Here is a 16,037-nt window from a genome sequence, read left to right on the forward strand (position 1 = left end):
TAAATAAAGCCGGGCTGTGAATTAGTAAAAAAGTCTCACACGATTTTGTCAGTATTAATGGGAGACATAAACCTTGTCTGAAACCAGCCTCACAAATACTGATGAAATGGAGATATGTCTGAGCTCAGAGGAAAAGTTTACAGCATCACCTGTCAGAGATCCCCTCACCCACTCATCCATCACCACATTTCACAGCAGGCATTTGTAATTTATAAGTTTCCATATCCACATGTGAGTTCAGATTAATTTATGAGATTAAAGAGAAAATAAAACTCACACTCAGCCCCAAACATGCCCCCCCCCCTCCACAGACACACACAGCAGATGAAAGCATCTTTCACTAAACGCATGTGATACAGCAGTGCAAAGTTAAACTGCTAATGTTTACGGCTTTGAACAATTCATCTTCACTTTCTTTGAAGTGAATGTAAAATGACATGTCATTAATTCAAACTATAGTCTACAGTATACAGATCATTAAAGCACAATGTTTTCCAGATTTCATGCCATGCAAAACAACAAGTGAAAAATATCCAGAGGGGAAAGGCGCCAGCGTTGACCTAATGAGGCCAAAACAAAAAAACTGGGAACACCACAACTCTTTCCCACCATAGGATAGTTTAACTTATATGCCACTGACATCGCACTGGTATGTTTAATAACAATAATACTCTACCAGGAAATCTATGAACTTTGACCTCCTACAAGAAATACACCATTCATATTCCAAACAAAGATGCAGCGAGCTCTAAACCCACACTGTGATGGCTTGTCAGATAGCCCGGCTAAGGCGACTTCTCTGCCTCAGTTTGACAGACTTGGAAGCATTCTTTCTTAAAACGCAGTCTTTAACTGACACAGCCCCTGAATTCAAACACAGCTGAAATCACTGATATAAGTTTTTTGAATGTTGTCCCTTCAAACTAACAGACTAACTGCTCTTTAAAGGTGGGTGTAAATAAAAGTGAGGTTGAGCGACAGGTTAAGTGAAGAGTGCAATCTGTGTCATGAAGCTGAATGAATATTGGCAGTGTGACGCTCAGAGGTGAGAGACGCTCAGCCTCTGGGATATGGATGGTTGTAAAGGAGCAGCATCACACAGCCTGAGTGCTGTCAATGACACAGTGGGCCATGTGGGACTTGTTCGACTAAAGAGATAAAATGATGATGAACACAAGCGATGCACGGACAGTTTGCTGGTGTTTTTTGTGTGGCTCCATTAACCTGATGTCTTTTTCTTTTACCGTATATGTCCGGTCTGAATGTGTTGAGCTTTGTGTGCCAAACACACAAACACACACACACACACACACACCTTTACGGGTGCGAGCTAGTTAGGAGACATGTACTTAAAGCTGTAAAATCCCAGAGGAGGACAAGACAGACACAGCTGTAGTCCTTCAAATCAAACACTTCCAATTTACCACAAAGTCTCTGAGGAATAGTAAAATAAACACGATCCCGGTTCAGATTGGTCACGGCTGAACGCAGGACAGGTTAGTCTGAAACTCCATTAATGCAAACTACATTATCCTTGTCACTTTTTTTTAAAAAAACATGATCACTTTGTGCGTGCAAGTGATCAGCAGGCTGAACACACAAACACCCACAAATCCCCTCAGGGAGGTTTCCATTCACAAGTCATAACTGAATTCCATGTTTTCTTCATATGTTCAAAGAGGGGCAAAAGTTGAGGACAATAAATTCTGAGAGAGATGATGATGAAATGATGGTGTAACCCTTACTAACGTGCCATACGTGCACTTGGCATGCAGCATTGACTTTTCTGACTTCTCGGCTCATACACAACATTCAGACAATGAATCAATTGATGGACAGCCTTGTCTGCTGGATAATAAATACCTCCTGCTGGATAATAAATACCTCAGTATACATCTGAAGTCCACTTTGATCCTAAGCTGTTCATGAAGGCTTGTTAAGTTTGGTTGTGTTTGCGAAAACTTTACATGAACTGGTTTTCGCACAGAGAATGTGTCAACTTAAGCTATGTAACTTTTAACACTTCCTGGGTAATGACAAAAGGAAAAGGAAATAGTACTTATAGTAAAGACAACAGGGCAGCACAACTGCGCTGTCATGAGGAGCACCTTGGCTTTCTCTTATGATGCGCAAACAGGAAGCCCTCAGTGGACCAATTAATGCAGATAGAGAGAGCTGTCAGCGATTTCCTGGGAGACCCGCCAACTTCACCAGCTACTACTATCTCAATCTGGTCTCCATTACGACCACATTTATCTGGATTGCATCAGGCTGCCTTTATACAAATGTCTCAGCGCTCAGCTCATATGGTAGTTACCACAATGTGGCCATTTTGCTGAATAGCTCCTCTGTAACCAGGCTGTCCCTTTAAATGATTCAGATTAGCATAGATGACATTAGACTCATTTTCTCATGTTTAATATAGTTTATGTCATCAGCTTATTTAATTTAACATGTTTCACTTTTTGTGGAAACTGCTTCTGGATAATGTGATTATGTGCAATCAAGTTTGATGTTTTCGTTGTCTATATATGCATCCCAGGCTTGACGCCTCATCAATATGATAATCCATGGAAATAAAACAATTGGTTTCGGCAAAATGATACTGTCACAGAGATGCAACTCAGCAAATGGGGTGGAGGAATCGGTGGACAGGGAGGGGTGTCTAAAACACAGAGGTGAGGAGGAAAACAGAGGAGAGAGAGAGAGAGAGAGAGAGAGATGCAAATCCCATGGCAACAGCAACCAGAAAACAAGTCTAAAATAGGGGCAGTGTCCGCTATTACTATAGCAACAGGAGAACACTACATTCACTCAGCTTCAGGATTTGCTGAAAGGAGAAAAACAAAGCTTCATTCCTCACATATTTGTTACTGACATCATTACAGTCACTTCATTTTGGTTTAACCAGCTGTGTCTCACTAAATTAAGACACAAAAACATGAATTCTCAAGGTGTATTAATGAACCAGCCTAGGAGAATTATGAATTTTTCATTATTCTTTACCTGCAGTGAAGCTTTATTAATGATTAAAACAAGAAATATAAAACTTGTTATAAATAAAATGTGATAATCGCATAATAATTACCCATCTTTTGTGTCACTGACCTCACTTTTTCCTACTGTATAATAACACGAAATTGCCACAGATTATGAAGTTATGATATTGTGTGAATGAGTTTAATAAAACGCACCGTGGAACTGTAGCACCGCACTCCACACCCGGTTTGTTTACCTGAAACATGTGCACAGTCTGCACTGCAGGGAAAAAAAAGATAACAACACAGAGATGCTCTGCCTTGCCTACCACCAACCAATCATATTTCACATATACCCAAATCCAACCAATGGCAGCACCCGACTCTAAGGTCGCACAGCCAATCACTGTGAGCGTGGACCACTGATGCAACGGAGATGCAACAGACGTCTTAGTCAAAAACAAAGTGTGTTGTGAATCAAATAGTCCCTATACAAAAACAATACTATACCTCATAGTAAAGTACAGCCTCAGAACTGCAGGGCTGTGTGTGTGTGTGTGGGTGTGTGTGTGTTCCAGGTTCTCAGCTGCAGGTTGATTTTAAGGAGCGTCGCTGCCTCGTCTCTATAGCAACAGAGGGCTTTAAGAAAAACAATGATGCAAGTGTCGTGGGTTAGAGTAATGTGATTACTTTTCGGATTTCTATTTTGTTTTTATTTTTTTTTTAACACGTGACGGGAACACCAGTTATTTCCCCTCTGCTTTTACACTACTGTGGAATTGTTGACATTCACGTCTTAAATTGCTGCCTAAGTTTGCAAATAAAAATGTTATTTTGACTCATGTCATTGCAACTAAAATATAAATTCTGATGGAGCAGTGACAAAAAAGTAAAACATACTTTTTATAAAGTAATGGAGCTCGACACTGAGAATGTGGGACGTCCTTCGGCTTCCCGCGGAGGGACGGAGGAAGGGGCGGAGGGATCTGCACGGAGCAGCACGGTTTATCCGTCCCGGTGACGCAGTCGGTTGCTAGGTGTGAATGAACTGATGCTTTGGCACAATTAAGCCGCTCCTCAGTTTTCAGGTCGTCAACAACAAAGCAGCATCTCGCCCTTTCTGTTTGTTTGCATTGTCCACGGATATTCAGAGCTCAAATGGCTCTTTAACTTCGCTTTTAGCTGTTGGACCTGAAAAGAAGTCGTGCTTTGCTTTAGCAACGCACCCCCAAGTGCTCTACACATTTTTCTGCAAGAATGGAGTAAGTGAAACTCTCTCTGTTGTTACTGTACACAGTTTGTCATTGTGTTGTTGTAATGGTTGGTTTCAACTAAACTATTTATTCCACTGTCACTTGTTGTTTATTTAATGACACTTTATGGGGAGTCTGTGTTTGTGATGGCAGAACAGTGTCAGACATTTTTTGAAAATGTGTATGACTTGGACACAACACGCCTGTCACTTCCAGTTGTGTCTTTCCGCGTTTTAATTTAAATAGCTCATTCTTGTGACCTAAACTGCTTAAGTGATCAAACAGAGGTGATTAATTTAAAAGGAACATGCGATTGGAAATCAGCTGATCTGCATTAATCCGATTAAACCATCAGGGTGTTGCTCACCTACAAAGAGAGTGTAAGTGTTACTGAGGTGCTTCTTGTCAACAGTTGGGCCCCTGAACGTCTCACTTGGTCCCACGTGTTTTGAAGATGTCAAGTGCGTCTTGTTTTGGTGCAGTTTAAAACCCAAAGGAGATAGCTCTAACTCCTGGATCACCCACTGAGCTAAATCTAGCAGGATTGTTGTTTTTGTGATATTTTAATATTTAATCAGCTTTTTCTGCATGTGCATGAGTATATTGTTTGTACATATGGCTTATATATGGATTGGCAGATGATTTCCCTCTCATCAAAACAGTCATGTGGAGAATTCTGCTGAGTGCAGCACATCATTTCATCAGTAGACTCTCATCTTTTGAATGACATGCATCTCTGATGCTTATTTCTGTCTACCCTCCAGGTTTCATTATGCTCTCCCAGCTCTGCTCTCTGTGGCCCATCTGTCAGACCCTGCTCACTCTCAGCATATGCTTGGACTTGGACTGAATCAAAGCACCAGCAGACAAAATGATGGCAACATCAGCTCCTGTTTGGAAGACTCTTCGTGTCTGCCCGGCAGACCCCCTCGCTCTCTCTCACCCACAGGCTAACCACAGCCAATCACAGGGGTGCAGGGGGGAGGTGTCAGAGGAGAGTCAGCACTTAATTGGTGAGTTGCAGCGAGTACGCTTTTTTATATTTTTCCCCATTTCAGGTGGGCTCGGCACTGCAGCACATTCGTCCTTCTTGAACAGTGAGTAATAAACTAGCTACGACTATTACATAGCAACTTTATTTTTAAAAAATGTTGGCATTTTCCTGTTGTCGATTAGATGATGCTTTTAGAAAAATGCTACGTGATCTGTTGGATGTTTTTATTTGCATGAACTGTATTTTTTGGCTGTAATTTTTTTTCTCTCGTAACGAATGCAGTTTTCCCCCCTCCTCTTCAGGTGATGGTCTCACTGACTGGATGACGGAAGAAGTGGATTTCTCCTCGTACCTCCCAAACCCTCCTTCCCCTCCCTCCTCCACCAATGCGTCCCTTCCCCCTTCACCCCTTCAGAATGATATCCAGGTGCCCTCTGACTTGGAGGTCATGACCTCTCTGCTGCAAGAGGAACTTGCCCAACTAGAGGACTACTTCCTGTCTGAACCACTGCCAGAGAAAGGGCCGAGGCTGGGAAAATGCGACAGGGGTCCACTGCCGGCGGGTCCTCAGCCGTTCACTCAGCTGCCATACGCATCATACTCTACATCCAACCAATCGGAATCCAGCCCATTTCTTGTTACCCTAGCAACCGGAGAACTGGACCTGCTGAGTATCTGTGGTGGGCCCATTGGGCGATCCAAAATTCCAAGACACGCCCCGTACAGCTGCAGTCGCCCCAGTGGGTGTGGTAGGAAACGAGTTCCTGATGGCGTGAGGTTCAGTGAAGGCTATGACAACAGTCTGTTGAGTTCCAAAGGAAGTAACTCAGGTAACTCAGCTGTGACCCTTACAGGTAACTATGGCTGCATAGAAGACAACCAGCTGGTAGGGAAAAGCTACTGCCTGGGTAGTGCAGTCGAGGTCAAAAGATGTGCCGTTTTACCCAAAGAAGAGAAGAATTGCTGTTTCACTCAAGATGCCATAGGTGCTGCAAAGGTTGTGGGTGGTGGATTTGGCTTTGGTGGATCATTGGAGGTCCCAAATAGAAAAGAGGATCTATTGATGTATAGCATGAGGGAGGTCAGTGGAGGCACCGTTAACACCGAGGTGCTCAGTGGTATCAAAGCTAGTGTGGAGGTGACAAAAGCTACCGTGTCTTGGAAAAGTGAAAACAGCGAGGGTTGTTATCTTCCAGCGGCACCACAGTCTGAGGCCTACCATAGCTACCTAGGTAACATCAATGATCAGGTGAAATCAGAGAGCCTACAGATTGCTCAGCATGACTTGCACTGTAACTTCCTTGAGGATCAGGGCCCAGAGTGTCTTTTAATGGCTAGGGACAGTCTGAACCTGGAATCAGGGCACAGACAAGCATGCAGGCTGAAGGAAGACCAGCTCGCTGTGAAATATGAAGTGGACACCATTCCAATGGAAGGCGGAGAGCGCAAACAAAAGAAGAGAGATCAGAACAAAACGGCCGCTCATAGGTCAGTTTAAGTCTCTGCTAGATGAAAGAGAGGCATTGACATGACTTCACAAAGTAAACCATCTTTGCTCTTCTTGGTCTTCTCAATGCAGGTATCGCCAGCGAAAAAGGGCGGAGCTAGATTCTTTGGAAGAACAGCTGCACTGCCTTGAAGGGAGGAACCGGGAGCTTCGGGACAAGGCAGAGTCGGTAGAACGTGAAATCCAGTATGTTAAAGACCTGCTGATTGAAGTTTACAAGGCCCGCAGCCAAAGGCTCAAGCAGGACACAACAGCATAACAACACTGCTGCAAGTACACTCAAAGAGAACGCAACAGGGAAAATGTGGAGTTTGTGCAGAATTGAATGTTTTCTTTTTGTTTCTTTTTTTTGCAAGGGGATTATTGCATGCTTTGCTAATGTGGATTATTTTTTATGTTTTAAATCAACACCAATGCTTCCATTGCTTTCGCACACGAATCACTCGAGCCTGCACTGTGGCATTGCAATGCTTTAAATGACAATCATTGTTACTAGATCTCACAGCTCGTGAATCTAACGATTAAAATAAGGTTATTTCTGAGGAAGTAATGTTATTCATTATGCAGGTTTTTGATATTTTTAATAGCCTTACATTGAAATTGATGTCAGCAATAGAATTTAATAATTGTTTTTTTTTATTATTATTTTAAAACTTTATTTGGAAATAATGTGAGAAAATGTGTTGTTGGTGTCAATATTTCAAGTTCATATCGAATCAGATACTGTTCTAGAATAATTTCTAGCCTTCCTTGAACAGAAAATATTTCAATTAGTATGAATATATTAAAAAAATTAGAACTACTATTGAATATGTATTGACTTTTACAAGCACAGATAATGTAGAAAGAGCCGTGCATATACATAAGAGGAATAAACTCGACGTCATTAACATTTTTATCAGGCATTTTAACAATTTCTCATGTTTAGCACTGCCCTAAATGTTCATGTGTATGTTGTAAGAAACTGTCTTATGTATGTAACTGTTCAATTCTTCATCTGTTTTCTTTTTAAAAGGAGATGAACAATTGCTACTTTTTCAGCATTCAAATTTTACATTTACGACCAAAAAGACCAAATCTACTTTGTGTTTCTGTTTCTGAATGTGTAAACCGACGTTTCATGATGTGGTGGCAGTGAAGTATTCTTCTCTGCATAATTCTACAATCTGTTTTGCAGCTCAGGATAAGAGTTTATCCAGAGATCACAGACTCACAGCACATTTCTTTTACATTCTGAATATTTTAGTTTTTCGCCCTCATGAAGAAAAAAATGCTTTTCCACATGTACAAATATTGTATCTAGTGGCTTTTTAGCAGCCTCCCTCTGCATGCCTTTGCATTAATGTACTCTTTCCCTGGAAAAAATTTAGGGTTTCGGGGATTCTTTCTCTAAACTGCTTGTTAAGGCAATAAGTTTTCTAGGCCTCTGGCTGATCTGCACTAATTTGTAACAACTTTTATATGTTCAGGGAGTGGAGTGTGTTTTCTTTTTAGAAAATTAACTGAAAAAATCTATATATATATATATATATATCAGCAGCTTATTTGTTGAGGCTTAGTTTTTGTGTCAGAAGTCTTTTTCATTTGTTGCTATATTCTAAGCAAATAACAACCAATGTTACTGTTTTACATGTCTATACCAAGGATAGTTTTTTTCTATGCATAATTATTTTAAGACAATCTTGAATATATGCGCTGATCTGTGCTCATTACTTATACCGTCTGTTTGTTTTTTTGGGCTAGAAAGTGTTGTTGTGTGAGAACCTGCGTTGTACTATCAGCTCCGATGGTTAAACCAAAACTGTGTACAGAAGGCACATTATAACGCTTTGGAATCTCAAGCTCATTTATTGTCGCATATTTTCTCTGTGTGACGTCAACTTTTTTTCTCTTTAAAAATAAAATGTGTCATCAACTTTTACTGTCGCGTTTCGTCCCTTTTTTGTCTCTAAATGGAATGACTGCAATCATTTTCAATAATCTCCTGTCAGAGTTTTTTTTTTTTTAAATATATATATATATATATATATGTAATACTTTTTTCTGTACACAGCTCCAAACAACAATCCCTTTTTTGACGAAATGCTCCTAAACTGCAGGGCCTGATGAACGCTGACAAGCGCACTCATTCTATTAGACAGCGGGGAAAAAAACGCAATTACAGAAAGAAATAAGAACAGATTTTTACTGATGACAGGGCTTGTAACAGGAAATGAGTATTTTTCTAAAAAGAAAGAAGTTGATTCTAATCACCGGAACATTCCGTTGTGTTATCAGCGGTGGCCTGGCTTTAGTGCAGAGCGATTTACTTACAGAAGCAGAATAAATCTCAAATCTAGATTTACCTCAAAGCAAAATGAAAATCTACATAAAACACAGCAGCTTCTATTCCAATAACAGTGTCACTAAAAATCAAACCCGCTGCTGCTGTAAAAAATATTTCGAATGCAAAACTAACTTAACGCAACTGTTTAACGGTTCAACCCCCCCCCCCCCCCCCCAAAAAAAAAAAAAAAAAACATCAATAAAAAATATACACACGTAGTTAATTAAATCAGAACTGGCATGATGACACATTAAAATCAAGCAAGCAAGTATTTTTTAAACTATCGATATTTCTGGAAAATGAAGGGGGGGGGGGGGCTACACTTGCTTAAGACAATGCGGTGTAAAGTAAGAAAGATTGTTTTAGTTCTGGCATCATTCCTGCTGAGCTGCAGTCACAGCAGTCCGATGAGCTGATGATAGTCACAGTGTGGAGGCCCCTGCTGTGAAGCCTGCACAAGTTTCTCACTGGCATTGAGGGAATTCAGGACCTTAAAATAAGCACAAAATAAAGTATATTTTAAATAAGCTTGATGGAATGATGGAAAAACTGTAGATATGCACACATATGAACACATATAAATAATAAAGGATAAAAAAGGTTTAGGGCACTTAAGAGGCAAAAACAGTGAATTGTTTTTCTTTATTACAGTGATAATAATAATACTGACTTATTCTGTTACCTGATGTATTTCATCCTGCTTGCTGTACAGGCACAGAGTTGCTATGGCAGCTTCTCTCACTGCATTATGGGAATCTGTGCATGCGGTTGTCAGCAGTAAGCTGGACACATCTCCTTCCAACAACAGCGGCACAGCACCATCAATGTGTGCCAGGTTTCCCAGAGCTGCACAGCAGTGACGCCGCGTGAGCGTGTCCGAGTCAGTGATCAGAGATGCCAGCAAGGCCACCGTCCTCCTGGCTTCCTCTGTCCATTTTCTGCCCTCCTCACCATCAACTCTCTCCTCTATCATTGTTGGCAGATCATCAGTTGCATTAATGCATGAGCTCTCGTTTTTACTTTGGTTCTTCTCTTTGGACATTTTTAACCCTCTCTCTGTGGCAATATATCCTAACCAATTTCCAACAGCCTTACAAGCTATCCGCCGGACAGGCATGTAGGAATCATTAAGACAGTCTATCATGCTTTTGAAAATGTGTATGATGCCTGGTGTAGGAGGCCTGAATGGATCCATATTTCCCAAAAGTCTACATGTGCTGACTCTTATCTGGTCATTAGAATGACTCAGGGCCTGCAGTAGCACTGAGGCTTCAAGACGGAGCTCAAAGCCAGCAGGCCATGGGGTAAAACGGGCTACCAGGGACAACAGAGTCAGGAACTCAGCAGCAGAGTCCCACAGCACATCTAGGTGCAGCAAGTCAGAGAGCAGAGAGCTGGCAGTTCTGCTCACAGGAGTCTGATGTCTGGCGGCAGTGAGCTGGCTCTGCTGTATCGGTGAGAAAAATCCAAGAGCAGCTTTTCTGAGGTGGGAAACGGAGCGCTGGGGATCACACAAGAGCAAACGGCTCAGCAGGGAGAGCGGCAGCTCTAGCAGCAGAGGAGGAAGAGTCTGAATTACCTGCCAAAGCATAAAAAACAAAATCACCTAGACAACTTGTCACACATCAAACAGCCAACAACAAACAACACAGTGCTCTCCCAAACGTACAGAGACATTGAGGCGCACAGTACTAGTGTAAGAGTTATCCTGTGTTGCATCAGAGAATTATGTTCATCAGCAAATGTCTTTATTGGAACAAGGGAGGGCCCTAACCTGCAGGAGGCTTGCAACAATACCACAGGTGTCATACAGCTGTAGAATTGTGGACATGGTGTGTGAAGGCAGGTCCAGGGCAAATGGAAAACATAAAAAATGGCAGCTCAGTGCCGATAAGCTGTCGTGATTCAGATCAAGCTCAGGTCTCCCAGGACTCTCTTTGGCAAACAAATGAAGGCTGCAGGGTATAAAAGGTGCTATTGTTAGCTCCAGGTGATGTATCAGTGTGCCGAAGGACTAAGATTTGCAATAAATGACAAGTTACCAGTCAGTGCCCAGAAGCCAGCCAAGTGTGTACACACATTTAGATCCATCCTCACAAAACAGGGGAATGCATGAGTATGGATCTTTAGTGAGGGCCAGCAGCACAGCAGACAGAAAGGAATAAAGGCCTGAAATGAAAAAATATATATTTTAATACCTCAACTGTTGATTTAATAAAACAGATATGACACTAAAATTACCATCTGTGGAACAGAAGCTCATATCTGGTGTTGCTAGTGAAGAACAAATCTTCTTCCATAGATCCAGAAACAGAGCTGGATTTGTAGAGGATGATACAGAAGCATTTTCATGCTGTTAAAAGAAAAATCGGTTTTTAGGTTCATGTCTTCACGATCCATTAAAAGAAATGTTTTATCATACTTCAAATGCTGTCTGACCTCAGAGAGTGTGTGTAAGAGTAAAGAGAAGAGGCCATCACAAAGTCCCCAGCCAGAGGGGGGTGAGATCTGGGGCTGACAATGAAGAGGAGCAATAAAAAACCCCACTCAGACAAGTAATTGAAAAATAAATCACAATTGTAGATTCAATACCTCACACAAGACCTGATCTTTCAGCAAGCAGGCTAGATAGTCCATATCCACTTTGACATCAATATCATGATGTGTGAAGAGAGACAAAACAGAGGCGGCCAGAGGCTAAAAAAGAGACGCGTAACAGTTCAACCTGCTGAATAGTAAAAAGCTATTGACATAAAATGCACAGTGAAAAGTACTTACTGCCAAAGCCCTGAGATGTGGCCGACTAAGAATTGTGTTGAAGGGCTTGGTGAACTCTTCCAGTCTATAGTATGAAAACAGGTGATGAGTTCCAATAATCCGCTGACTGTGATATACAGTATATCGGGCTATATATATATATATATATATATATATATATATATATATATATATATATATACAGTGCTGTATATATACAGTTTCAGTGATCAAACCTGTGTTCTTCTTCCATCCAGTCAGAGTGCTTCTCCCAGTACAATATGAGCACTGTCATCATTTCTGCCAGAGCTGGCACAAAGCACTGATGCTGAGCAGGAGACAATACACAAAAAGTCAGGTTCACTGTTGCATTATAATGCACTGATGAATACTGTGTCATTACTGAAAAAATTAACCTTGATTAAATCCGAGTTCTCTACAGTATTGTGTATCAGGTCGAAGAGGACATGGGGCAGCCCGAGCTCACGCCTGATATGGTCCCACTTCTCGAGGTCAGGCATCAGTATCAAATTATGCAAGACCTTGAGCGGCTGGAGAATCTGCTGTAAGTCTACATCACCACCTGTTAGCTAAACATTCAAGAGTAAATACAGATGTGTTTTAGAAAGACAGTATGCTGAGCACTTAAAAACAAATTACCTGAGCTTTAAATGCTTGGATCTTGGATTTAAGTTGAGGTATAATGAGGGTGTAGTTTAGCTCTTTCTGCTGCCTGCTTGGTTCAGATTTGTGAGCCAGATTCTCCCAGTACTCCTCACTGTCGAAATCCTGAAAGACATATTTAACAACTTCTTTATCGCTGAGGTAGATTGGCTGCTGCTGCTGCTTTTTTACTGAAAAGAGTGGCAGACAGTGACCTGCTTGAGAAGCGCAGACTGATTATCTTCACTGCGTCTCCGCACAAGTCGTGGCCCGACCTCAACAGAGGGGAATTCCTTTTGATAATCTCTGCTGATTTGACCCCTGTAGATAGAATATGCCTGTAATTGCCTCAATCTGCTTTTGATATAATCTTTACTCTGTGCTTCTATACATACCCCTGTTTTGATCTTTTGGGCGGTTGAATCTTTGGGTCAACAATTTGATTGGTAGCAGACACAGAAGGCTGTCCGGCTGAGGGAGACACTGCTGCTGTCGCAGTGTTAGGTCTGTCATTTCTCACCCCCTCTTTGTTTTCCTGTAAAATGCAAAAACATAGGTTAAAGCTGTGCTATAATATTCATGTAAATTAATACAAAAAAGATGACTCACTTTGGTATAGCCACTGCCTCCTGATTTCCCTTTTCTGTTCCTCTGTTCTCTAGCCTTTCGCAATAACCTGCTCTCTCCAGATGTTGGAAGAGACTTTTCAGCCACCTGCTTAAGTTTCAGTGCTATCATGTCTGGGCTGGGTGGGACTGTCAAAGGGCTGAAGACACCTGTGTCTGACAGCACTGCCAACAAATCAATAAGATAAGGTAAGATATTATATGACAAAAAGCTTTGGTTTGCTATTAAAATGAAGAGTTTAAAGCATCACCGAGTACACCATCAGCAACAAAGGGATGGTGCAGGAGGTCTGGCCATGACAATCGTTTCAGAGGGTTTTTGGTCAGCAAACCTTTCAGGAAACTCTGCAAGGAAAATATCAGAAAAAAGGCCCACAGCTGTCAGCAATGATGCCAAGGACAGACCCCTGGGGTTTTACATTTAAACATTTTTCCTTTACTATCTTAATGACAATAAGCAAGGCTGAAAGTACAACTTGCTGTAAAACTCAAAAAAAGGTTTTCACTGTAGAACACGTGGACTGAAACTGTACTGTACAATGCATGTGTCGCTCATGGTGTCAGGCCATTTGACAGTATCCTTCACGATAAGCTGCACCAGGTGGAAGATGGAGTTAGTGTAGAACGGAGGCGCCCCCGTGTGGAGTTCATAAAGGATGCAGCCCACAGACCAGAGATCAGCAGTGTGGTCATAGGGCTTCTCCTCTACCAGCTCAGGAGACATGTACAGTGGTGTTCCCTTGATGGAAGTTAGCACCAAGGTGGAGACACTCATTGCTCTCGCAAACCTACAGCGAGAAAGCATCATGTTATTTTATGCGTTTACAAATGATTAAAGCACATATACATGTTTTTATTAAAGTACTCATCCTACCCAAAGTCGCACAGTTTAACCACACCGGTTTTGTCCAGCAGGATATTTTGTGGTTTCATGTCACGATGAAGAATGCGATGGGAATGTAAATAGTAGAGAGCTGAGACCAGCTGGCAGGCTATTTCACGGACCTTGGAAGGTGACAAGAATAAAATGTAAAGCAGGTATAACTTTGAGAAGGCTGGCTTATCTGTGAGGTGACAGTGAATACCTGGGTTTCTGGCAAGCTCCCGTCATCCTCAAGAATCTGGAACAACTGCCCCTCTGCATACTCAGTCACAACCACAACCTGTGACAAACACATAAGGTGAACTCTGAGTTGTTGCCATTGTGTGAATCTGTGAATCTGTCAAACACACCTCAGTGTCAGTCTCAAAGCTGTCAAAGAGCTGGACAATATTTGGATGTTGCAGACCCCTCATGATCTCGATTTCCCTCTTGAGGTTTTGTAGCTCTTTTTCAGACCTGCCTAACTTTGGCATGAACTTTAGAGCCACCACCTAAAGGGTCAGAGATTGTCAGACGGTGAAAAGATGAAGTTAAGCAAACAAAAGCAAAACAAAAAAACAAACTATGCTCCTAAAATGCTTACCTGACCAGAGAATTTTTTCCTTCCCTTGTAAACTCTGCCAAACGAGCCCTCTCCCACCAGCTCCAAAACGTGATAGGAATTCATCCTGACGGCGAGCAGCAGCGCTTAGTTTAGTCGTAAGACTTCGCTGTTGTAATCTTTTCCTATCTTGCTGTGGAGTCCTTAAATAAAGATCGGGAGGCAGCTTCTCCAGTCGGAGTTCATTCCTGTGATACGTATTAATGTCTGTTACTATGGCAACAACTAACGCTCCACGCTTCACACCTAATTCACGTCGCGTACGCATGCGCGGCACTATACTACAGCTGTAGCCGGCGTTGTGTCGTCGTTGCGCTTTCTTCGGCTTTCTTCGTACTCCGGCTTATGGTGACAGACGTTGAACCTCTGTTAGGAACATGCTGCTCCGCATCATTTAACTGAATACCACTGCCTTCCGCCATTATTGTTATTGCGGGCTCACATGTTGCTGGTAATGCTGAGAGTACGTCGCACACAAAAATGCGTCATCATGACGAGGCACTAATCGCCGTAATCGATAAATGGCAAATATTAATCGGTGACAGTTTTTCTGAAGATTAATCACACATGATACGATTTTGCACAAGCCCAGATTGTACCTTTGTTTGTATTGTTAGTCCAGAGCGGAAAGGCGTCCTTTACTTTCGGGTTGTAGAAGCAGCAAACAGGCTACGATAAACGCCGGAAAGTTTAGCTACAAATTCAAAACAAAAGACACAATATAACTTGACTTGTCGTAAAAAATGTACTCAGTATGCACTCATTAATTGTGTACGTTTACAACAAATTATTACCTACGTTATATATTTTGAATGCTTTGCCAGAGTTGAGACCGGCTTTTCTACGGACAGCACTTAAGCGCTGGTCCTTAGCCTAGCAACGGCCGTTGCGTGCCTGGCAACGGGAGGAGAACAGAAAACAAAGCAGGAGCCGGCTGGAGGCCGAGGAGCGTGTGTGTGTGTGTGTGTGAAAGAATGACTTAACACAACTATGTCTCCAGTATGTTTGAAAGACTGACTTGACACATGCACTTCTCAGCACTGTATTTGTATCACCGTTTATACAACACATCTGTCAAAAACACTGTAAACTCTGTAAAATGGGACTCTTTTACTGTCCACCAGATGTCGCATGTGATTCATGTGTAAACAGCGGATTTAAACATGACATGAAAGTTGATGGTAAATCCCTGTATGGCCAATTCATCTGAGGAACCTCAGCCCCTAAATGATGTTCCCCTTATGTTAAATTGTATTTAATTATTATTGTATATGTTTAATTCCTGATGTGCACTGATGCTCGATGTAAAATGCAAATATAGCAAGTTATTGCATCCTAAAAACGAGTGTTAGAGAATATATTTTAGTTGCTTTTATTATATTTTAATTTCATGTTCTGTGGGGAAAATGTGTAGTTGATGGTGTACAGATTACGAAGTGTCAGATGGTC

The 16,037-nt window shown here is 41.7% G+C and overlaps 2 protein-coding genes across 2 annotated transcripts; one reads left to right on the forward strand and one right to left on the reverse strand.

Annotated features, from left to right (window-relative positions):
* The first annotated feature begins 4,021 nt into the window (after positions 1 to 4,021).
* On the forward strand, positions 4,022 to 7,257 carry atf5a (activating transcription factor 5a). Its single transcript, XM_028421774.1, has 4 exons — positions 4,022 to 4,240; positions 4,996 to 5,244; positions 5,528 to 6,713; positions 6,805 to 7,257. The coding sequence occupies exons 2-4, from the start codon at positions 5,103 to 5,105 to the stop codon at positions 6,989 to 6,991; spliced, it is 1,515 nt and encodes a 504-aa protein (XP_028277575.1). The 5' UTR covers positions 4,022 to 4,240; positions 4,996 to 5,102; the 3' UTR covers positions 6,992 to 7,257.
* Positions 7,258 to 9,401: 2,144 nt separating this feature from the next.
* On the reverse strand, positions 9,402 to 15,428 carry stk36 (serine/threonine kinase 36 (fused homolog, Drosophila)). Its single transcript, XM_028421462.1, has 21 exons — positions 15,387 to 15,428; positions 14,571 to 15,282; positions 14,338 to 14,478; positions 14,190 to 14,267; positions 13,979 to 14,109; positions 13,643 to 13,892; positions 13,356 to 13,449; positions 13,088 to 13,269; positions 12,874 to 13,013; positions 12,694 to 12,799; positions 12,476 to 12,604; positions 12,232 to 12,405; positions 12,052 to 12,143; positions 11,837 to 11,900; positions 11,651 to 11,755; positions 11,498 to 11,572; positions 11,300 to 11,411; positions 11,101 to 11,227; positions 10,833 to 11,013; positions 9,741 to 10,637; positions 9,402 to 9,548 (listed from the first exon to the last, which is right to left on the reverse strand). Exons 2-21 carry the CDS (start codon positions 14,652 to 14,654, stop codon positions 9,453 to 9,455), a joined length of 3,258 nt encoding a protein of 1,085 aa, XP_028277263.1. The 5' UTR covers positions 14,655 to 15,282; positions 15,387 to 15,428; the 3' UTR covers positions 9,402 to 9,452.
* Between the last annotated feature and the right edge of the window lie 609 nt (positions 15,429 to 16,037).

This window comes from Parambassis ranga, chromosome 14 (assembly GCF_900634625.1).
Source record: "Parambassis ranga chromosome 14, fParRan2.1, whole genome shotgun sequence".
Taxonomy (NCBI): Eukaryota; Metazoa; Chordata; class Actinopteri; family Ambassidae; genus Parambassis; species Parambassis ranga.

Excerpts from the sequence above, each read along its gene's own strand:
- stk36 (XM_028421462.1), bottom strand. The coding sequence starts at position 14,654 with ATGAATTCCTATCACGTTTTGGAGCTGGTGGGAGAGGGCTCGTTTGGC. Across the intron at positions 14,268-14,337 it reads GCTTTGAGACTGACACTGAG|GTTGTGGTTGTGACTGAGTA; the intron begins GTGTGTTTGACA and ends TGTTTGTCACAG. Across the intron at positions 10,638-10,832 it reads TTGTTGCAAGCCTCCTGCAG|GTAATTCAGACTCTTCCTCC; the intron begins GTTAGGGCCCTC and ends ATGCTTTGGCAG.
- atf5a (XM_028421774.1), top strand. The coding sequence starts at position 5,103 with ATGATGGCAACATCAGCTCCTGTTTGGAAGACTCTTCGTGTCTGCCCG. Across the intron at positions 5,245-5,527 it reads GGAGAGTCAGCACTTAATTG|GTGATGGTCTCACTGACTGG; the intron begins GTGAGTTGCAGC and ends CCTCCTCTTCAG. Across the intron at positions 6,714-6,804 it reads AACAAAACGGCCGCTCATAG|GTATCGCCAGCGAAAAAGGG; the intron begins GTCAGTTTAAGT and ends TTCTCAATGCAG.